Raw genomic sequence first — 24,958 nt, forward strand, 5'->3', positions numbered from 1 at the left:
CCCCATATGCACTTCATAACAGATGTAATGGAAACCCCATAATATGTATTCAAGCAAACATTTCATCTGATTAGAGCCTCCAAAAATCTACAAGTTAGCATGACTGTCCAAAATGTGAGCCCTTAGTTCCAGCTGACACAATTCTAACACAGTTCCTCATTCATACAGTGGTGCCTAGTTGGTATTGGCAAAGAAGAATCTTTGCCACAACACTCTGCTTTCGTAAATGGCAGATATGTTCATTCAAGGAAATGCCAAGACATGCCTAGTAGCATCTGTTTGAAAACTGGAAAACACAAAGACACACACATAAATATCCATGCATACATATACAAATATTCAAACTCCCATGCATACAAACTTAGTAGGGTTCATACCCTTTTACCCATTCTTGACTTCACAGTGGATACAGCAGTCACCGACAACCCTCTCATGTAAGGTAGAGAATGTCTAGCAAAGTTCTACCAAGACCATGTTTTTATACTGAATAAATGGCCCGTGTCGTGGACAAACATTAATCTGAGTGTTTTACCAAGGTGCCTACCTATCTGAATATCTGAAAGAATGAAAACATAATGTGATATGGGTTAATTTTACAATCTATGAAGGATTCCTTGCAGATTTATCAGAAAGGTATTAATAAATTACCTTGCCCAGCTCCTAGCCAACCCTGACAGTGCTCCGGAAAATAAATCCCCTGGCAGAAGGATGTGCTTTGACCATGACATGCAGTGTGGGGCAATTAAAGGTGGGGCCTTAATCAGGAGGGGCAACCTTGTGTCCTACAAGACGGCCTGCTGTGTGCTGGTTCCATCACTGGACTTATGATGATCAAAATGTTTTTGCCATATTCGCTATGAGTTATTGATCAATGGCGTTTGACAACATGGACCTGAATGAAACAAAAGACGTTCTGCTCAGAGAAAAATAAAAACAATTAAATAACACTTTTACAGGGAATAATCTTTTGTCGTAACTGAAATTGTGAGCTAGTGAAAACAATATAAGGACGTTACATTTACTTAGTCAATAGATTAAATATGATCTGTCTGTTATTATAAATGATGTTACCTTTTGGTTCCCATGTATATATAGAGGACCGGCTAAAGGTAGAGGCAGACAATTGGTCTTATACTGGTGAGATAATTAATCAATTCACCTGTGTGTGTTTTTTCATGTGTGTGGTGATTTGGCACTGCTTTTCACTTACACTTGGTTACTAGCCAATAGGCATGGACTGTAAATATACTTATGACACAGTAATGTGTTTGTTGTGTTTGTGTGTTACAGAAAACCGACCAGACTGAAGTTGGTTCTGAGAACACCAATAGAAATAAGTATGTTTTTTTCTTTTATCACATTTTTAGCAGAGTGACATGACATTGGTCCTGAAGAATGCCACGAACCTCTGGTCATTTGGGCAGAAACATGTTGACCTAGTCAGATAGGGAACATCCTTACCCCTATCATCTACACTGTTTTTTAATCCTATCCATAGGGGATACTCATTAAAATATGTTTCCCCATATGAGATGGTTTTAATTCACTTTTGATATTATTTTGCACTCTGCCCCTCATTCACATAAAACATTGGAGTGAAAAACACCTCACACTCCTCTCCTGAGGGAGAGTTGCAGACCACACAGTGCACCTTAAGGGCACTGTGTGCAAGAGGGAACCTAATGATGAAGCATGTCACCCAAAGGGTGAGTGAGGGTTCTTATCTTTAACAAGCAAATGCCCTTCCTTTTTAGTTCTGTTTGTGCACATTCAAGTTAGGACACCATCCAGTTATCTTTTGTTTGTATTATATAGTGGAGTGGTACAGTGGATGGTAATAATTCCTCCTAGAGAGACCTTGTTGTGAGATAGTGTTAATACAAACCCACACTTCAGAAATAACTATTCGATTTTTCTTGGGAAAATATTTCTTTTTATGAACTTTTCAAAACTAAACTGTGTTAAGGTGAACTGAGTAAAATATCTGTTTGTAAAATATCTGTTCTCAAAATAATATAGGTTCCTAAACATATTCTTCGATCTGTGTGGACACCACTGAGTCAGATCCTAAGCAGTATTGGCAGCTGTAGTGCAGGGAGTGGATAACAGCTGCAGGCGTTTTTCCTGATCTGAAGAATTACACATTTGTACACACATACATGTCACGTGCATCCCAAATTGGAGAAAAAAGATTTTAGATAATATCACGGAGGCCAGTTGTGTCTTCCAACCCCTCTCCCAGCAATTACATCACAAACACAACACCATCAGAAAATGTAGCCACCCAAAATCAATTGGCTAATCATGACATTATATGCAATTCAAATGTATTACCATAAGTCATTGAACCCACGTATGGCAGAGAAACTATATTGCCAATGGTACGAACAAATAATCAAAAAATCTGTCCATGTTTAGGATTCAAATGCTTCCACAAACTCTTTGATTTATTTGTTTTGAGCATTTCTTTTAATCTGCTTAGAAGGCACCCAAGAATAATTATTTTGTGATTCAAAATGTAATGATACAAAACTGTACAGAATAAATAATTCTTATAAATTTGCCAGACCTTTCTAGTGAATAATGCTGCAGTGCTTCAAACTCCAAGCCAAGTCCACCACTCAAAATGATAAGTGCATGTTTTCTACGAATTTATGGCAAATGACCTCTTAATCACAAACAAAATAAAAGGGCAAACTCTTACTTGGAGAGTACAGGCCACAGTAAAATTGTCTCTATCGGCAAGAAAACAAAAAAGCCACCACAGGAGCCAACTACATCGAAAAAAATAAACATAGAATCTGTACATTTACAGTATTTACAAATAATTCACTCTTTCTGGATATCTTGAGCATTCGTGGAGCAGAAGCCGAAACCAAAACACAAGTGATGAAAATGGGTGTACAGTAGCATTGTATGTTAGAACTTCTCAAATCTCTGTGTGACTACCAACTGGAAAAGCAGCTTGGGCATAGGGTATGCCACAATAGTTATCTGACACATTTTTGAAAGAAGGCAAATGAATGTCTTGAAAACCTACATTTAGCAAACCTTAGTGAACATTTAAATAACCAACGTAGTTTACCTCTTTTATCACAGATATTCTCAGATGTTTTGTTTGCCATAGATTTTTAAATCTTGAGTAGGGCCATAGATTGCAACCACTGCAATAAAGTCTCAAATTGCCTATGTTCCATTTGGCGCTAATCCTTAACCACGATGGCCTCTATGTTAAAGTCAAACAAATTCATGAAGCCATGGTACACAAAATCAACACAATAAAACATTTTGTATCCACTGGCACACAAGATGGTCACTGCCAACTAGATGTTTTTTTTAAAGCCTAGTAAAATTTACTAACTTCATTTTCTCAAACAAAGTTACTTCATGATGATGCTTTCCTTGTTGACTGACTGTTTTGCTCAGTGTCGCAATGGCTTCTCACAGCGGTCCCTGAGTTGCTCCAGGATTGCTGCTGTGCTTAGGTTCCATTTGATGACGAATGTGTTTAAGGCACTTGTATTTACAAGGTTTGGAGAGAACCAAGATTCCTGCACCTCTGTCCCTGGCCACACTTAAAGATAAATATATTCCTTTATGTTTGCTGTTCCAAAATTTCCAAATAGTCAGGCTCAGAATGCAAGTTGGCTTTAAGTTCAAAATATTCATTCTTAGTCTGTTCCACCAAGACTTTTCGGGGCCTGGAATACATAAATGTCTCCATCAACTTCAGTTCCTCGCGCGTTCTAGGATAATGCGCGTCCATGTCAGGCTGCAAATGAGCTATATTTTTCCTCAGGTATTCGGTAATGCCAAGCTGCTGAAGTTCCCTTTCCTTTTCAAGGATATTTCTGTACAATGAGCTGGCATCTTGAAAGGATAGAAACTCTGCTGACTGGTCCTCAGCTCTGAACTTGTGGTTTGAGCCTGTGAGCGGTGAATCATTCTCTCTTTCCATTAGACTCTTGCGGAGGTGCTTCTGGTCATTTGGCTCTTTCTCATCTGCTTCTTCCTCGTGGGCTGTGTGCTTTGGACTGAAGGGTGGGCTCTGGTAGACATGAACTGCAGGATTAATGATGCGCTGCTCATAGAGGGCTGATCCCGGTCGCTCTGTTGTGTGATGGGTCAATTTATGACCATACATACTATACTGGAGACGAACAGGGCTATTTTCCCGTAGCTGTTCTTCAGTTTGTTTCTTTCTGTGTCTTCTTCGTCGGTGCAGAACAAGAACAATTATCCCAGCTGCACAAAATACAATCGCTATGAAGAGAATAAGCAGGCCAAGGATTAAAACCGAGAGTGGCACATAGTCTGTGATGGACCGCAGAATGCTTCCAGCACTGCTGGTTGTTGTAGCTGGCGTTGACACAACCACATAACTTACTTGTGTTGGCAGGACTGGATTGTTTGCAAGGCCTGGACATAAAACGTCATTGTTTAGAGATTTTAATTCCTTTTTTGCTAATGCTGCTGGGGATTTGCATAAAATGTCGTTCATCATCGTGTTTTTGCCCAGTTTTTGTATCCATTGTTTTAGGCCTACTAAATCACATGTGCAGTCCCAAGGGTTATCCTCAAGTTCAATCTGGACCAGCAAGTCCAGTTCATCCAAAACATTGCTAACAGGCAAATGCGCAAATTGATTAGTTCTTAGGTATAGTCGAGCCAGCGGAACTCCTGAAAAAATATTGAAAGGCAAATTATGCAGGAGGTTATTGTTCAGGTAAAGGACCTTTAGTTTTGGCATTGTATTAAATGTCCCTGGTAATATTTCCTTAATCGCATTATACTCCAGATACAAATACTCAAGCTGTAACAGACCAAGGAAGAGACTTTGACTAAGCTTTGTGAGGTGATTTCCATTCAGGTAAAGCTTTTGCAACTTGGTAAGATTCACAAATGATCCTTCTTCGATTATTTCAATGCGATTGTTGCCTAAATGAAGCATTTCCAAAGATGCATATTGCAGAAGGTCTGATTTTAGTACAGTTTGGATAATATTTCCAGCCAGAATAAACTTTCTGGGATTGAGAGGTGGTGGCCCTAAGTCTGACAAGCTTTCGATGTTTCTCTCCTGGCAATGTATTAAAAGCCCTGAGTGAATATGGCTGGTACAGTGGCACGGCACTGGACAGTACACAACTGGAAGCTGAGTTGCTGGCTTTGTGGCATGAGGGACCAAAGCGGGCTCCTTTGTGGGAGCTTTTGGGACTGGTATTGCTTTGCTTGCCATTCTCCCATCATTTGCAGGTGCAGTTACAACCATTGGCAATAGCCCGGAAGGATCTTCCAGTTCATTTATTGGATCAGTAGTACACATTGCTTCTTTTTTCAGTCGACTTAGCATGCTTCCCTTCAGAATGGGTGGGCTGTAGCAAACCACTTCGCCAATTATTGACTGTGGGGGCATATTTTCCAACCAGGTTTTCAGCTGCAGCAGTTCACAATTACAGGCCCACTTATTGTCTTCGAGCTGAAGATCCAATATTCTACCAATGTGCTCTAAAAATCCTACGTAGGGTAAGGTCTGGAGCTGGTTCCCTCGAAGATCTAGGTGGGTGAGTGGCACGAAGCGAAAAATATTTGTAGGGAGAAACTCAATGGCATTGTCATTCAGGATAAGAACTTTAAGCCTGTTGAGCTTGCTAAAGGCACTTGGCTCGATCTCCGTGATAAAGTTGTTGTCAGCTTGAAGAAACTCAAGGTTCTCCAGTCCCTGAAAGGTATCTTCCTTTAGAATTTCCAAAGAATTGTGATTGATGTGAAGCTGCTTAAGAAGGCTCAAACCATTGAAAGCTCCTGGCTCAATATCTACAATGTTGTTGAATCCAAGGTGCAAGGAGATGAGGTTGGTGAGGGCGGAAAATTCGTTGACACGTAGTTGGTTTAAGCCATTGTTCAATAAACTAAGATGGAAGGGCAGTGAAGGTGGTACTTGTATTTGAGATAACTTCTTGATACCTCTTTCTTCACAATTTACAAACAGTATGCTGTCCTTTTCCTCGCAGGAACAGAGTGCCTCACAAGATCCACTGCCCGGCAAGGCTTCGGGGGAAGCAGAAGCCACCATAATGGAGCAAAGTATAACAATCCGCACCTCCATGCTTCCACACAACAGTTTTTTGCCTCTGTGGAAAAAAAAACATTCATATTTAATTCCATGATAAATATTCAGCTCTTCAACTAGATTTGTTTATGGTAGCAATGTCCTTGCCTCTTTATGGTTAAAATATGTTATCATGTTAATTTTAATAAACTTCCAGCTAGGAAGAACGTGCATTTTAAAGAACCTTCGACAAAATAGATATATGCCAAGGCAATGCAGTGAGCTCCTACGAAGCTGCAACAGGCACTGACTGGAAAATGTAAGTCAAGGGACGCTAGAAAAATTATGCTACCGTCATTCACGGTTCATCACAGCCCACCAGTCTTCAGGAAGATGCCAACTCAACAAAAAAGGACTTTTCTGTCTGTGTGGCAGAGCAGAAACCTGAACAGAGGCAATGATAGTTCATCGTGGGGACTTACACTCAGCTCGGCTTAACAGTGTGTAGCCTGTGAAATGGCCTTTCGGTCGGCATCTGAGGCGCTCTGCTGGGTCCTAGAGCCGGCTCCGTTCACTGCCCTCCTGCACCAGGGGCTCTTTCCGAATTTTTAACACCTACAAAAACAATGCATGAAAACCAGTGAGTCAAAGTCTCGGGTGAGCGAACAACAAACATCTACTTGAAGCGAAACAAGATCAAAAACTGAGGGCCTGATTTTCGAACGCATCATAAATTCAGGGGTATATTTCGTAAAGTAAATGACGACTTCATGTGGGTACTACCAATGTTTTAAATGGGTTGCGACGTGTCTACAGAAGTTAACCAAAAACATGCTCTCTTTAAACTGGAGTTATAAATCCGCAGTCCCTTTTTATGGCAGCTCAAATCTTTTATGGTGGTGATGGGGGCTAGTGTTTCTGGATCTGCAGTACTGTATACTAACATCTGGCAACTGCTGTACGGGGTCGACAGGATTCAATAAACGGTTCAGTCCACCACATCAAGTCAGGGAAGCCCTTGGGTCTGGTATGCATTTCCTACTTGTACTCCTTCTTGGCCAGCACATTTTGCAGATGATGTTGGCACGCATTTCACATCCTAAATTCGACAACGGACTAAAAGTAATCATACAGAAGAAATGTGCCATGCCCAGTGACACACAGGTGTATATTTACGTAAATTTATTTTGACTTTTTTATTGACAAACATTATGCAAGAATGCGAAGGGTTGCAGAAAACATATGTCCTAAAATGTCCCGCAAAATGTGCGACACCTACATTTGGAGACAGCAGACTATACTTTCAGAAACGTGCAGTTTTGTTTTGTCTTTTTTTCCCCATTAGCGGCAATAAGGCGACCTCATATATTCCGAAAAGTCAGGACAGGCTTAAGTTGTCACGAGTCTATTTAACAGCTATGCTTACAAAAAAGTAAAAGTTTGCTCTATTTATCTTCAGAAAACGTACAAATGAACTGCTGACACTCAATTAAAATATATGCAAATGTAGAAAAAAAATGTAAGGGAGAGATTTCTGTTCGCACTTTTCATCACTATCACCCCCGATCCCTTCACGTTGATAACGATAACACTCTAGCTGTCTCTCCCTCCCCCTCATGCGTTCTTAATGGAGCTGAACCCGAGAAGGTTATCTTGAAATAATAAACGCCTCCAAGATGGAGTGTGTGCGGGTGTACTTGACGGCCACACACCACCTAATCCAGGCCCAACCACAATTAGTTGGTGCTATTCCACAAAGTAAGTCTGCGATTCTGTTCTTTCTCTTCATCACCGGCCACGGCCCAGCCCTCATAAAGCTCATTCCAAACATATCTGCTGATTAATATACATATATCGAGGGTTTCCACGGGAGGTCCGCAAACCCCGCTGGCGGTAATTAGCCCCCATTTTCCGTTTCCAGTAGTAACCGTGGAAGAGAAAGGCAGCTGTTTACTGCCGCGCTGAATGCCCAACTTAACTAATGAGAGAGCTCAGCCAAAACAGAGCGACGGCGCAGTGACTGACAAGCACCCCTTCGCTGCTCTCTGCGGTGGCGTCATGTAGCAATGAGAAAGCGCAGCGGCAGCCCTCTTCAACCTGCCATTGCAGGCAACCCAGGGGTGAGGACATGATTTCTGGAAGATGGGAGGAGAAGGCTTGACACAGACTGTGCATACATTATTTCTCCAATAACACGATTTAAAAAGTATTCTCCTGAGGCGCGCTGTGCTACTAGAAGTCTATTTTTGTGTGTAATGATAGGCAATTTTATCTGTTCTGAGAGAATACGCCAAGAATCTGATTATGGAACTGTGGAGCCAATTAAAAAGACTCTTTTGAGTTCCGGAAGACATTTACTGCTTGCAATCGTTTGTTCATTTTCTGTGTAGACATAATATATGTGTCTGAATCTCGTAAGAATCAGAATGGGGGCTCTAATCGTCTACCCTTGGAGCGGGTACACTTTGTTCAGTATAAAAAGAGAAGCTGATTGGCAAATATTTACAGAGAGCGGCAAATGATGCATATCCACTCGTTAACCCTGAAGTCTTTGGCCACACACAGCAGCACGCGTACATACCACACACATACAAAAACACATTACCACCACACACGCACACAATCATGTAGACATACACCCTTCACTCATTTTCGAACCCACATTCCCACACACAAACATATCACACAGAAGCACACTAACTGCACACGCACACACTGGCATGAAGTATACAGCAACGCGGCATAGTAATACATGTTCCACATGTAATAAATATGATCTACCTTTATACATTGGAAGCCAATTTTAAGAACTCAGATAACTCTTGGTGGCAGGCGCAAACGTATCAGATGGAAGCTCACTAACACAGCACGCACACATATTGACATGAAGTATACATCGCATAGCAATACAGCTCCCGAACATAACAACTATGATAAACCTTTACACAGTGGAAGACAATTCTATAAACACAGAGAACACTTGGTGGCAGGCACAAACATATCAGTTAGAAACACACACACACATACTGACATGAAGTATACATCAACCTCGCATAGCAATACGTCCCACGTATAATAAATATGATACACCTTTACACAGTGGAAGCCAATTCCATGAACACAGAGAACACTTGGTGGCAGGCACAAACATATCATATAGAAGCACGCTAAAACACAGCACACACACATACTGACATGAAGTATACATCAACATCGCATTGCAATACATGCCCCACATATAATAAATACGATGTATCTTTATACAATGGAAGCCAATTCTAGCAACACCGAGAACACTTGGTGGCAGGTAATGTATAAGTTAAATGACAAAAAACAATCTTTCTACAAGTCACCATACAAACAGAAGCGTACCTTTCAATTTTTCATATGATGAACCGAACACCATCGGCATACATCTGCGAGAAACTGACACTGAATATATTGATCGTTCTTTCTAAGGGGTAATGGGTCAAACACACATCGGTATTCCATTTGCACAAAAGTTTGAAAATAGCAGTGTCCCTTGAGTTAAAGGGACTCGTATCACAAGCGCATACTTTCAAAAACAGAGGCAGTTGACTAGTTGAATGGGTCTTTCTTTACCTGCGAACTGGATCCCGAGGCAGCAGTACCCGCAGTTATGACAGACACCCTACCAGAGAGAGGGGTGCGGAAACTGACGCAGGTGCGGAATCGTCCTCTTCACTGTAATCCCCGTGCTCTATGATCCAGAGGTGTCACGCAAAGGTGCGCGCCTCCGTGCGCCCCCACGCGCCGCGAGTCCGGCCAAAAGTACGACTCCGGTGAAGGCTCGCGAGAAGGAGCAGAGGGCGCGCTGAACTGAAAATATCACCATCTGCGCGCGCCCAGCAGCATTTGTCTGACTTTCTTAATTAAGATTCAAAGCATACTTTGCGGTAATGCTGAGTTGTCAGGACGCCTCTGGAAGCGGCGAGCAGCCCGGCAGCCGGCGCAGAGCCTGCCCTTCAGCAGGGCGTGCGAGCAGGTCAGACTGCGCCCCCCTGCCTCCCTGACGCGAGCTCCGTCCACGCTACCGGCCGCTCCTTCTCGTCTTTCCTGTTAGCTCGGGTTGTTGTTAGTCACGTTGCCAAAGGCTGCGACCAAGGCGTAAATAAGAGAGACTTCTTGGCATTTGGCTTGGAGATTAAGCCCTTCCCCTCCACGGAGGCTTAACTGCCAGTGTCAAATTGTACAAGATGCGGCTCCACCTTGTTACAGTACAACTCCTCCCCTCGCGCGCAGCCCCTCTCAATATATCCAGCCGCTGCTGGAGCGACCCAGACGGGCGCTGGGCAGGAACTGCGCGGGTTCGCTCCTTCGGAGGGATGGATGTTTTACGATGTTCAAAGGTCGAGCCGGGGTTCTGCACAGATCCACACGTGGACAAGCCACCTACTGAGACTGCAAAGGGACTGTTAAGATTGTCCATACTCAGCACAGCGAGCACCGTATGAGCTAACAGCAGTGACACTTTACAAATAAAATAATCTAAGCGATTTTTTCCATGGGAAAACCTTCCTGAGGACAACGCAGCTCTTCACTATTCCTTTTGTGACTATATACTCCATATAATGTACATGTAAAGATATTCAGTTGTTTTAACACCGAAAAAACACTTCTTGAATCACCACAACTCACATCGGTTACACAGAGGCGCCAGAATTGTGTGCTGAGCGTCTACCTTAAGCAGGTTTCAAAGCAGATTGCTATAAATTATGCACAGCAGCATCCTGAAAAAGAATAACTCTCTGTTTACATTTTCACTTTCTTCCCATGTTGACTCAGCTCATGTGCACTGTCTCAGCCCAGGTTTTATCAACCAAGCTCTGCAACCAATTCTATACTGGCTGGTGCAGGATCACTGGAAAATCCGGACGCAGTGCTTAATTTGTAAAAGAATAGGTGCCAGGTCTCTGTTAGGAGGCCACTGCAGCTTGCACCGCACATTGCCCTAGCCATACTGCTAATGATAGTAGCAACACAACTGCTAGCTGTCATACTCCTACAAATGTGACAATTTGCACTGTTCCAGGACCCCAAAGCTAAAAGAATGGTTTTGGAAGCAAGTGATAGTCATTTTTAATGTATATTAAATTAATAGTTGACTGTTGTTGAGTTCGTCTCTAAATAGCCAGACAGAGCCACCTTGTGGCAGACTGTCACAAGCACTGGTATTGACAATGAATTGCCGGTGCACTGTAAACCACCGGCTCAAATTAGGCACTGCGCAGATGAGGCACAGGACAATTGAGCTCTTTTAATGGGATTGATGGGCTGACAAATTCTCAGTGCACACACACTGAAAGCACCCTGAGGGAAGTGCACCTAGTTTCAGAGGAGGGAACTACATGGTTTTATGAGGCAAACAATAATACTGCTTGGTACAAACAATGCTAGTCCCATAGTATTACAGTACACAATGAGTTTTTAAGGAAAACCTTAACCAACAGAAAACGATTTTTAGCAAACATATTTGAATAATGTGCTGCAAAATGACCCATTTTACCCCGTTCAAACACGCATACTTCTATATTCATGGGACGGAGAGTATATCACCCTCCCTCAAAATCTTCTCGGAGAGTATTGTACTTGCTGATACGCCCATCCGATATAGTGCATTGAGGCCGGTAGCTTCACCCCATCTTTAATTACTGAAAGGAAGGTAGAAAAGTATCATTTACCTCCAAAATACACAAAATATGAAATAATTTATATGTTGACAAATGTAGCTAATGTATTTACACTGGAAAAGAATAGTGCAAGACACTGTCCACCAGCTATCTGTGTCAAATTGTTTAAAGTAGAAGTCCTGTGATACTGTCAGAGAACAATCATTGTAAATACAACAATTCCCCTTCCCACCCACCATTGTCTTTGTTTCCTTTTGGTACAGTATGTGCAGTGCACCGGGACCCAGAGGCCTGATGGGCCAACTGAACCCTGATTATATGCTGTATTTCACAGTTAAAACAGCAGCCAGTGGGCCCGATTCTTTCCTTGCAGCATGGCCCATGACACACTAGAAATTTGCAACCCAATAAACAGATTAGTCCGTTGGCTCTGATGTGGTGGCCTCTTGGGTTGCTCTGGTAGCAACGTTTTTGACTCTGCTGAATGAAATGTATCAGGCATAAATTTGTACACAGAGTTTGAGGTGCCGGGTTTTTAAGAACCCGGTGGTGCCAGGGAATAACACCCGAAGACCTCTGAGTTCTCCCTTGTTCCGGACCACAGAAACACGGAGTCTTCTAGTCGCAGTCAGAGATCAAGTTTTATTGGCAGCTACCAAGTAACATGTGTCCTAGAAGCACGACAACGCGGATCGTGTGTTCTCAGGAGACTGTTCGTTTTTACAGAACAAGCCTTCTCCTTATATACAGAAATAATAGCTGCAAGCAAGAATTCTTGAGTTTATGATATGGCTGTAAACATATTTCTACAATAATACAAAGAGCGAAGTCATGTAGGCAAGCCCATATTTTGGATGTCCCGTTCGTGATAGATTACCCAGCCAGTCCCGGAACTCCCATCAGATATCGATGAAACCCCAATAAAGAAGGGCACCTCCTAGTCATAAAACTGGCCATAAACAAGGAACGCGGACAGGTGTGTGTGTGTGTAGAAAACATGATCTGTACGCGGTGAATGGTTTATGGTATGTTATGCATTGATGCTATCGTATTCGGCCACTGGGCGAGGAGCTGCCCAAACAGGTTTGGCTGGAGGCAAGGGAGTCAGTTGGGACAGGTCAGGGGGGAGTCAGGGAGAGGTGGACGTGTCCTTTTAGATCAAGCTCGACCTTACTCAATTGACTTATCATGAGGGCAAGACACAAGATGGATGCCGTTTACAAAATTGAGTCTGAGGGGTCGGAACGGAAACTACGATTTAGGGGTGTTGGCATCCCTCAATCATGACGCAAATATACAGGGATGATGTCATAATCATTACCGGTCCGTTGACACCAAATTCGTCATGGAATGTTGATATTTTGTGGCACGGGCATTGGATCTCGATACTGGGATGACAGTAGGGTCCAGAATTTCAGAACCACAGACCCTCCTTTTGCCCTCATATAAGGCAATAACTCATGTTAATCTGAGTCCAAATCTGTATTAATGAATTCGTGGAGATGTTGCTGTAGCATCATTCTGTTGCTCAGTTCGTCCCTTGACACAGGCTTCCTTACACATGGGGTAGCACAGAGGCCACATAGTGCAGGAGCGCACTGTACACACAGGCAGAACATAAACAGAAGCGCTAAGATCATCCCAACGAAGATCAGTGTTTTCCATCCCCAGGCAGTGATCAGGCCCCAGAACCACCCTAGAAGGGACCAATCTCCTTTTTCCACGTGAAGGGAACCAGATATTTCGTGTAGTTTGGAGATGGCCTGGTACACTGTCGGTGCATTATCAGGGATGAAAATACAGCAACTAGATTGGATCACTCTGCATACACCACCACGATCGGCGAGTATGATATCTAGGGCAACTCGGTTCTGAAGGGTCATAAGTCGATCCGACTGAAGCTCGGTTGTCAAGTTGTCAAGGGCTCCAGCCGTTGTGATCACGGCGGATTCAACTATCCTCGATAACTGGCGAATATTCCTGCTGTTCACCATAGGCCCCCAAAATGGCAGAAAACCCTTTGCGAAGTCTGCAAATTCCTGACCCGCGGTGTCGTCTTTACTCACGACACCTCTAGCTGTCCTTGTCCGATGGTAATCTGCTCTGGCCGTGTAGGTGGGAGGCAGCAGAAATGAGATGAAACACGTGCCTGAGAAGTCAGGGGGCAACCATGTATAGGCTTGGTCGTGGCAGACGAAATACGTGCCTTTGGCTGCTAAGAATAGGGGGGAAGTTCGGGAAGCGAATACATATGTTTCCGTGCATATGCTCTTTCCTAATTGTGCTTTTCGATCCCTGCCGATACCTTGTAGACATAAGCGACCTTTGTGGGGCACTATCCAAACTGGGCGGGATTTCTTTGCTGTCTGTCCCTTACTCAGGGAAATCCCATTCTTAGTTATGTTCCAACGACTGTATGGAGTGAGTTCATCTTTGGGGATCGTTTGATATGTGTCGAACTCCCTACTCATATTTCTTATCCCTGCCACTAGTGCCTTGTTGTTGGAATCGCTTTCAATGGAACGGGTTGGGTATGGTTCTAGGGCGAACAGGAACATGGTCTGAAAAGCCCACAGAGAACCATAATAACTGAATGGCAGGATGAAGTATGGGATACCCTTATCCGTTGTGTGTGGCATGAGTCCACATATCCAACAGTTCGATGTGTTCATTATGGACTGGTGTTGGTGTAGGAGTTGAATAAATGAGTTGTTTACAAATTCGAGTCTTCTGGCAGACTCGTGTTCAGGTAGAGGGTGAAAGTAGTGTGGAGAGATAGTAGGAGGAGGTGGTGGCTGGGTGTCATTTGAAAAAGTAACTTGGAATACGAATAGAGTATAACCAGTCAAAAACATCGTTATGCTACACAACATTAAAATACATGTTATCAAAAACCTTCTTTTGGCCAGTACAGTGCATAGTTGTCTTTCAATGTTCGTGAATCTGCTAGGTCTCTTTACCCTAGGAAACTCCATCCTCAAGTTGCTGCCCGCGGTGGTAGATTGATTCTGCCAGGGAGTGCACTCTGTTCAGTCCGGGGTAACTCCCTTGGACCAACCAGAACCGTTGACCTAAACGTCCCCAGCTGCACTCCCCAGACTTCAACCGCGACCCTAGCAGCAGAACCGGATGGCGGTTTGAAAATCAAAAATGAGCAAGTTCCCTGAGAGTGAGAGAGCTGAAAAATCAAAAATAGTTCTTGGGGGAAGGAAAATCACATTAATTTGCTTTTTATTAGTCTCTTTGTCTTGACCTTAGATTATATTGTTCTTTCCCAGGTACGGTGTGGTCTTCAAACAATGTCTTAGGTTCTGAAGTGTCCAACTGCATTGACGGTGGCACAAGTCCTTGTAAAATATGATCACTCTCCTTTTCGGTACCAGTTTCTTTTAAACGTGCATCGCTGAAAGGGATGAAGCGAGGTATGGATTCTGTCTCGGAGTCGGCAATTCCTTCGTTGACCCATCGGTTGTATGGAAGGGGCAGAGGGACCCGTTTGCAGTGGGTCCCGTGTATCCAACTTTTCTTTCCTTCCACCCGAACGGCTGATCTCGTGGAAAGAAGCACAAGGTACGGTCCGGTCCACCTGGGTTGTTCGTTGTTTGTGCGCCGAAAATTCCGCACCAGAACCCAAGTGCCGGGTTCGATGGAGTGACCTGGATCATCAGAGGCTGGCGGAAAGGAACTGTGAACCTGTTGGTGTAAAACACGCAATTTAGTTGTCAATTCGCACAAATAGTCAAGCAGTACGGGGTGTTCTATTTCGCTGAGTTTCTTTGGCCTTGGCACGCCCCAGACGTTGGCTGGGCGGCCAAACACTATTTCATGGGGGCAAAGTCCTAATCTAGAATGGACGGTCATTCTGGTCGACAGGAGTGCTAGAGGCAAGGCGTCAGGCCATTTAAGACCTGTGCTGGCTTGGACCTTGGCTAGTTTGAGTTTCAATGTGCCATTGTAGCACTCCACTAATCCAGCTGATTGGGGGTGGTTTGCAGCGTGGAACTTTTGGCATATGCCTAGACACTCACACACTCTCCTCATCACACGTCCTACAAATTCACTTCCATTATCACTCCAGATCATTCTAGGCATGCCGAATCTAGGGAAGAATTCTTTGACAAGGGTTTTGGCAGTTGACAAGGCGGTATTGTCCTTAAGGGGGTATGCTTCCACTCACCTTGAAAAAGCGCAAACAACAACGAGCACATACTTCAGATTGTTGCACCTCTCCATGTGGATGAAATCGGGCTGCAAAACCTCGAACGGATACGTTGGAGGCGCAAAATGACCAGCTGGAGTTGGGGTTCCCTTACCGGGATTATGCTTCAAACACACCATACATTTTCTGACCACGTTCTCTGCATATTTTGGGATATTGCTATTCTGCCATACTGGGGCCAATAGCTTACATATTCCTTTCGAACTGATGTGCGCAAATCCATGAGCCATTGTTACTACTGCAAGTACATAGGCGTTAGGTAATAGCCATCGCTGGTGTTCTGACAATTCGACCCAACAACCATTCACATCTAACCTACCCTTACTTTCTCTCCATTCATTCACCTCTTTCTCAGTTGCCTCGGCTTGTATAGATTTCACGCTTTCGATGGTGTCCTCACACATTCCCACATCAGTAATCCATCTAGCGGGACCTACAACATACATCCGACTCATTGTGTTCCTTGCAGTCTCTTTCGCAACCTCGTCTGCAAATGCATTCCCGCGGCCAACATCGTCTTGAATCTTTTTGTGTGCACTGCATTTCACAATGGCAACTTGTAGTGGCAAGGTCAGTGACTCGAGGAGCTCATTAACTAGCTGACCATGCTGTATCTTTGCACCATGTGACGTCAGGAATCCACGTTCACGCCACAATCTCCCAAAACTGTGAGCCACACCAAAGGCGTATTGGCTGTCAGTGTACACATTCACTCGCTTTCCTTTCGCCAACACACATGCTCTTGTAAGTGCAATTAGCTCTGCAGCTTGTGCAGAATTGTGGGAAATGCGCGCGGTCTCTATAATGGTGTGTAATGTTGTTACGGCATAGGCTGCAGTCTTATCACCATTTGGCAACTTGAAACATGAACCATCAACCCATAAAGTATCATTGCATTCAGGAAGGGGAGTGTCCTGTAAGTCTACTCTCCCTTTTGTCTCTTCTTCTGTCCTAAAGCAGCAGTCATGTTTATCAATCTCGTCTGTTTCTGTCGGGATGGGTAGTAGCGTAGCGGGGTTGAGTGTATCACACCTCTTTATGTGGATGTGACTTGCTAACAGTGTAAGTTCGTAACTGGATAGTCGAGCGCTAGTAAGATGTTGTGTCCTTGTCCTGTTTAGCAAAATGTCTACTGCATGCGGGACCATAACGATCAGAGTATTATTCATGACTAATCCAGCAGACTGTCGAATGCAGACAGCTGCTGCGGCGGTAGCCCTCAGACAACTTGGTAGGGCTTTAGCCACAGGGTCTAGAGTTGCCGAAAAATATGCGCATGGGCGCTGTTTGTCCCCAAAGTGTTGTGTTAGGACTGATAATGCACAACCTTCCTTCTCATGGACGTATAATGTAAAAGGCTTACTGTAGTTGGGGTTTCCCAACACAGGAGCCGAACACAATGCATCACGCAACTCGTGGAAACTCGTCTGACAATCTTCAGACCAGGGCATAGGATTGGGCGTGTCTTTACAGAGTAGTGCCAGCAAGGGTTTGGCTAGTAGTGAGAAATTCGGTATCCATTGTCTACAGTACGATGTAATGCCCAAGAAGGCTCGAACCTCTCTCTGTGTCCTTGGGGCACTCAGCTCTGCTTTGCCTGTATTCTTTCTGGTGTCAGTCTCCTTCCCTCCTTCGACAAGATGTGACCTAGGTAGGTAACTTCTTGTCGACAAAATTGTAGTTTGGAGAGAGAGACTTTGTGCTTCATGTCACATAAGTGATGCAATAATGACAGCGTAGCTTGTTTGCAAATTTCTTCAGTGTCTGCAGCGATCAGCAGATCATCTACATACTGAATCAGAGTTGACCCATCTGGTAGAACAATTGTGTCCAGTTGTGTTTTCAGGGCCTGACTGAATATTGATGGGCTTTCGCAGTAGCCTTGAGGAGCGCACTTGAAGCGGAAGCTTCGTCCTCCTAAATTGAATCCAAAAATATCTCTACTCTCCTCAGCAATCGGGATGCTGAAGAAAGCGTTCTTCAGGTCGATCACCGAGAACCAATTTGCTGAAGCTGGAACCATCGTCAACAAGGCAGTAATGTCGGGGACAACTGGAAACTGTGGGATAACTACCTTGTTCACTTCTCTGAGGTCGATCACGAACCTGTACACAGGGGGCTGTGAAGGATCGGTACGCTTTAAGACCGGTAAAACGGGACTGTTACAAACATTTCCTGTTGTTTCTTCGATGACGTCTTTATCAATCAGGTCATAAACAATCGTCAATAACGCCTTTTCACATTCGCTAGATATTTTATATTGGGGAATACGTGGCAACCTAACGTTGGCTTTCAATGTTATGACATACGGTGCTATCTCCAAACGACCTACATCATTAGAACCATTAGCCCAGAGTACATCAGGAAGACACGACAATTCAGTTGCAATATTTTCTTTTGACACATACATTGGAGAAATGACTTTCTTACCTAAAGTAAGCTGTACTCCCAAGGGAGAACAGTACAAAGTCGCATACAACCTCTTTAGTAAATCCAAACCTAACAAATTTTCACCGCAACCTGTTGTCAAAATGAGGGGTGCTTCTAATTCGCATGGGCCAACAGAAAGGGACATGGGACTAGAGATCGGGTTTCTAACAGGGGCGCCAGAGAAACCTACTGAGACATTCATTTCGCCAGACAAAGGTGCGCCAGGAAGTTTTGAGTGCATAATAGAACTTTTTGTAGCACCAGTATCCAGCAGAAATGGTTCTGACACTCCTGAGGCAATCACCTCGACATAAGGTCCATTCTGATCTACTGGAACTGAAACGACTCCCTCTCTTTGTCCATGGCTGTCCTAGCAATCATTACCCTCATTTTCGTGTTCGGTGTAATAGTCGTCAGCATAGTACTGAGCTGCCCTAGACGATGCATTATTCTGTTGGTCAAAGCTGTTCATGGAATTCTGAGGCGGAAAAGAAGCTGTGTTCTGGGAGAAATTTCCACGGCCCCTACCCTTATGAACATTTTGAACACCTCTACCCCTTATACCTGAAACACCATTTAAACGTCGCGCAAGAGCCGGACAATTACCTTTAAAATGACCCTCTACCTTGCAATACGCACATTGATTCGGCCCATACGGAAGACGCTGATGGGAAAACTCGTTTCCTTGCGCGTTTCTCGAATACTGCTGTTGTGGTTGATAATTGGGCTGACTAGCCGTGCGAGGCGGATAGGCCTGCTGGAGAAGAACCTTAGTTTTCAAATCTTTAGTCTTTTTGTCTACCTTATCTAGCTCGTCTTTGCGCCTATTTTCATAGTACTGGGCTGTAGCTAAAATCTGCGCTGACGTAGAGACAGCCCAAGCACTCTCTGAATCTTTTAGTTTAGTACACAGTTCAGGAAGCAAATTATGTACGAATTTGTCTACAAACAATCTTTGACCACCCTCGGTAGCCATATCTTGACCACTATGATCGGTGAAAGTCTCCTCAAATCTCGGGAAAAAGTCAGACACATTCTCATCCTTCTTCTGCTTGCACGCAGATAGCTTGTCCCAGTTTACCCGTAACTCAGGCATTAATGTTTTCATGTACGTGATAATTCTACCGGGAAGTTCGGCTATTAACGGCTCAGGTTTAGAACCACCAATTTGTCTAGCATCTATAGCGGTAATATTAGCCCATGAGTCACCTAGTTCTTGGTCATGGTCCGTATGACGAATTTTACTCCATAAAGGATGTGGGACAACATTCCCAAACAACATGTCTACATCTGCTAAATTCATTATGCATGAGTTTGCAGTCTGCGATAACTCCTTATAATACCCAGTCGGGTTTTTACGGGGATCAGGTAGTGTCTGCTTGAGCGCTAAAACTTCTGATCTTTTCCAGGGGACATGTACCCATACACGCTGGAAATGTGGCAGAATTGGCGGTACTACATTCGCATCGCCTTCCCTCCAAACCGGAGGAACCTCTCTCATGGGGTACTGTCTCGCTCTTTTCCTACCTGATACGTCGTCTTGGTACAATGATCTGGAGACGTTTCCCTTACTCCTACAAGAGAACAACAACTCTATCACTTTCTCAACATCTGCACCTGTAATCATACCTTCATGGAACTTAAAACGCGTACCGCATAGTTCGTCCATTGTGTATTTGGGATCATTCGTCTCCAAATCTTCGCACAGATATACACACATCTCTTCGAATACGTATCTCTGAGTGGGTGCATTCCATTGACGGAAAACTTCCATAACAGACTGAACATCATATCTAACAGTATCCGCAATCCATTAGCGTGCTAGTTCATTCAGCAGTTTTCTTTCCTCGTAATCAGGCAGTTGACTAGGTAACTGTCTATCTTCTGTTTTAGGGGTCGTTTTAGGCGACCCGAAGAAAGGTGAAAGCAGACCAGTGACGGTACCTGTCACTCTTTGTCTAATAGAAGGAGAAGCTTGCGGAGGGGCAAATGCATCAGAAAAGACAGGCTGAGGCGAAGAAGAAATCAAGGCCATAGCAGAGGAAGTTGAAACAGTGGCAGACGTAGTATCATAGGGAACAGTTGGAACTGTAGGCAAAGTGGTAGAAGTAGATGGAGTATGTAGCAAAGATGGCGGCTCTTGAGAAGGCTGCGCCGGAGAAGTAGAAACCAGCTGAAGAGGAGCTGGCGTTCGTGCAAGAGCTGGGTTACGTGCGCCGGGGCGCGGTATAGTAAAATGCTTTGGTGGTGCGGTAGCGTCTAACGCATACGGTGGAGGTGAGCTCAATAATTGGGACATTAACGGATCTTACTCGGATCTTTCCTCTTGACCTCGTCCCTCATTTGGTAACATCGGGTAGCATTTATCTACTGCTAGTTTCTTGCTCCTAAGTATTTGTTCGCTTTCTTGCTCTTCCTCGTTATCCCTGTATGCAACGGCAGCTTGCACCATTGACATACCTCTTTTATTCCTTTTTGCTAATTTTATTTCTTTCTGTTTGGCTTCTTTGCGCCATAAGCGAAAAGAGTCAAACATCGCCGGCCGGGCTTTTTTCTTAAACAATTTGACCTCTAGGTTGTCTAAGATTTCTGGGTCAAAACTACCATATTGGGGCCACTTTAAAACACCATCCTTGCGGGTGTATTTTATCCACACTTCATTATATGTGATAGGCCCTACGCCATGCTTCACATAGAGCTCATACTTTGGAGTTCCAATCGGAGGAACCGGACAAGAATCCTCTAATCGGGAGTCCTTACTACAACCAAGACAAAACAAGTTTCCAAGTCCGCTAAAGCAAGGCATCTTTGCTCTCTCGTTTAGCTTCAAACTTCAAAGGATTATCGATTACGATATTTCTCGTGAAAACACGAGTCCTTCGGCTTTGGGGCTTGCAAGTACCAAATCAAAGCATATCTCAAGGATACCAAAAACTAAGGATCAAACTAAGGACTGGGAGACGCTCCACTTATACTTAACTGAAGTATTTGAAGATCGATGACGTCGCTAGAAGACTCGTCTATCGTTTCGCTCTACCAAGGATCACTGGGTCCAAAACAAGGCGATAGTCAGGGCAGCAGTCCTTCGTAGCCGTCGGGACGCGGGGAACCTCGCAGCAAAGACCTTCGGAACCACGTCGACATACAGGGGTCGCTGAAGTGGCTGGCCGTCCTCTGGAATTTTCACACGAAGCTCCTCACGAACATCTGGCTTGGACCGTCGCCGCTTGATACCGCCCCGAGTTGGGCGCCAACTGAGGTGCCGGGTTTTTAAGAACCCGGTGGTGCCAGGGAATAACACCCGAAGACCTCTGAGTTCTCCCTTGTTCTGGACCACAGAAACACAGAGTCTTCTAGTCGCAGTCAGAGATCAAGTTTTATTGGCAGCTACCAAGTAACATGTGTCCTAGAAGCACGACAACGCGGATCGTGTGTTCTCAGGAGACTGTTCCTTTTTACAGAACAAGCCTTCTCCTTATATACAGAAATAATAGCTGCAAGCAAGAATTCTTGAGTTTATGATATGGCTGTACACATATTTCTACAATAATACAAAGAGCGAAGTCATGTAGGCAAGCCCATATTTTGGACGTCCCGTTCGTGATAGATTACCCAGCCAGTCCCAGAACTCCCATCAGATATCGATGAAACCCCAATAAAGAAGGGCACCTCCTAGTCATAAAACTGGCCATAAACAAGGAACGCGGACAGGTGTGTGTGTGTGTAGAAAACATGATCTGTACGCGGTGAATGGTTTATGGTATGTTATGCATTGATGCTATCGTATTCGGCCACTGGGCGAGGAGCTGCCCAAACAGGTTTGGCTGGAGGCAAGGGAGTCAGTTGGGACAGGTCAGGGGGGGAGTCAGGGAGAGGTGGACGTGTCCTTTTAGATCAAGCTCGACCTTACTCAATTGACTTATCATGAGGGCAAGACACAAGATGGATGCCCTTTACAAAATGGAGTCTGAGGGGTCGGAACGGAAACTACGATTTAGGGGCGTTGGCATCCCTCAATCATGACGCAAATATACAGGGATGATGTCATAATCATTACCGGTCCGTTGACACCAAATTCGTCATGGAATGTTGATATTTTGTGGCACGGGCATTGGATCTCGATACTGGGATGACAGTAGGGTCCAGAATTTCAGAACCACAAGTTTCTGTAACGATGCAGTCACTAGTAGTGTAATGGCATTAGCTGGTAGTTATATAACACAATGTTGAGGACAGAAATATCATCCTTACAAAAATGCCATTATTCAGAACAAAAATATCTTGAAGGTAGCTTATAGGAAAGTCAGCATAGATTTATTATTCTTAAGTCCACTGCCACATCCCTTGACAATATGCATGTCATCCGGGTTTATATATGTGGAGTCAAGAGTAGTGAACCAATGCTACATACATATACTTAACTTCTCGATATATTGGTAGCCGATATTTTGGCCACAATGTTTTTGTAGGATGATTTCATCTATGATTTCCTGTTGTATCCTTTGCATGAGAGCTTCATAATTATTGTTGAAAAGTGGTTTATTAGTATGGGTAAGTAGGCACCTACCACTAGCAATAAGTCAACAATCACAATATAAGTCAAAGTCTCAATAAATTATTCCCTTGCTCAACGCTTGTTAGGTGGCTGCTAGCAGGCAGGCTTAACTTAGGAGACAGGCGTGTAAAGCATTTAAAAACATCAATACATTACATAAGTAAGACACAATGCACAATACAAATCCAACACTGATTTATAAAAATAGGTTATATTTTTATGAACAAATAGACACCAAAATGGCAAAAATCCATTTTAGGGAACCAGAGATATTATTTTTTGAAGATTAAACGTAAAAATACAGCTTAGAAGAAAATAGCACTCAAAGGGTTATAAAAGGTTGTGCAGGACCAGGACATAGTCAAGGGTTCTTTACACTTACTGCCATAAGTGTTTCTTGATGCAGGAAAGTGGTTCACAGCACCAGCAAAAGGTTCAGAAGCTCTGGTTTGCTTCTTGGTTCCTGAGACTACAGCTCCCAAAATGCACGAAGTCAACTTATGGAGCTTTTTACAAAAGTTGCTTCAAACTTCTAGAACTTCTTCCTGCAGATCCTCTTGCGGATTCCATTTCCAAAATACCAAATCAAGGATATAGAAGCTCTCAGATGGTCCTTGGGATGTTGAGACTACGTTTCCCACAATGTCCCTTGAAGAATCCTTAAAAGTCCACTGGACGCACTCCAGGATGGGGACATTTTGGTGGAGATGATGCAGGTGGGCTCTCTTAACTTGCAGCTTTCAAGGAATCCACTCATTAATCTATGTGAAGCCAGGCAATGTCCTTAGGGTTGTAGTACCAGATTGTGCAGAAGATGTAGCCCTTCAGATTGCAGATCAGGGTTCCAGCAGGGCAGTCCTTCTTCTCCTTGTTTCAGACAGTAGATCTAAGTTGTTTGGCAACTCTCCCATATTTAATAACTGTTCCTGGACGACAAGCAGAGGGACACTCCAAACCAATGGATACAGGGTGCCATCCAGGTGTATGACCACTTCCTCCAAAGTGTGGCATATTTCTGTTCCAGAAAGCACTATTCTTCCAAAATCCAAAATGGGGAAAGTCCAATCTATTCCACTCTAAGCTACCTCACTCTGTCCCACTCAAATCCACCCCACCCCAATCAATCTCACTCCATCCCAATCTACCGCAGGACATTTCAATCTTCTCCACTCCCCCAATCTACCCTACTCCACTTCAATCTACCTCACTCCAAACTACCCCAACCTACCACACTCGATTCCATTTTACCCTACTTTAGTCCTCTCAATCAACCCACTTAAATCTATCACACTCCACTCTACCCCAAACTACCTGGATCCACTCTATCCCAATTTAGCCCATCACACTCTACCCCAATCTACCCCACCCTACTCCATGCCACTAACCTTTAGCCATGATGAACAACAGCCACACTGGTGTACAACATGACTAAAACACATTGCCAAATCCAATAGTTCTCGCATAGGTGAGATGTATAGGTCTTCCCAATGCTTGTTTATTATTTTTTTAAGCCAATCTGCACTACAGCTACACTGCTATAAAGCAAGGCTATAAATTATTGCCAAAGTCAGCAATGCCCAGTCTGTACAGCATGAACAAAAGGCAACGACAGAGGTAATAGTCTCAAAGGCGAAACTTACTTGCTTTGCCAATGCTTGTTAGGTCTCAGCACAACACCCCTGTGATTCTGTTAATCTACTTATGTGTGAAAAAGAGAAAATTACATTTGCCAAAAATCAAATCACATAAAGAAAGCAGTTGCGCACAAGTCTATGTCTTAGTGAAAATACATTTGGAAACAGATATCATCTGTTGTCATAATAAACATGCATTTCAAAAGAGGAAAGGCCTTCTATGACGAGTGTGTGGAATATTACAATTTAGCTATAAATGTCAAGAGCTTGAGCAATGACAACAGGGAAGAAGAAAAAATAAAAATAGTACCGGAATCGCAGCGCAATCAGTGGAAGGACAACAATCAAGCTAAATCAATCAGTACTTTGTCTGTGATCCTGCCAAAAGAATAGAAAGTTAAGCCAATTAGAAGGCCGCAA

At 43.8% G+C, this 24,958-nt stretch overlaps 1 protein-coding gene across 1 annotated transcript; it reads right to left on the reverse strand.

The window, feature by feature from the left end:
• Nucleotides 1–2,413: 2,413 nt before the first annotated feature.
• Nucleotides 2,414–10,401, reverse strand: SLITRK6 (SLIT and NTRK like family member 6). Its single transcript, XM_078657499.1, has 3 exons — nucleotides 9,653–10,401; nucleotides 6,532–6,664; nucleotides 2,414–6,131 (listed from the first exon to the last, which is right to left on the reverse strand). The coding sequence occupies exon 3, from the start codon at nucleotides 6,104–6,106 to the stop codon at nucleotides 3,596–3,598; it is 2,511 nt and encodes an 836-aa protein (XP_078513625.1). The 5' UTR covers nucleotides 6,107–6,131; nucleotides 6,532–6,664; nucleotides 9,653–10,401; the 3' UTR covers nucleotides 2,414–3,595.
• Between the last annotated feature and the right edge of the window lie 14,557 nt (nucleotides 10,402–24,958).

This window comes from Lissotriton helveticus, chromosome 8 (genome assembly GCF_964261635.1).
Source record: "Lissotriton helveticus chromosome 8, aLisHel1.1, whole genome shotgun sequence".
NCBI lineage: Eukaryota > Metazoa > Chordata > Amphibia > Caudata > Salamandridae > Lissotriton > Lissotriton helveticus.

Coding starts and splice junctions, on each gene's coding strand:
- SLITRK6 (XM_078657499.1), bottom strand. CDS start 6,106: ATGGAGGTGCGGATTGTTATACTTTGCTCCATTATGGTGGCTTCTGCT.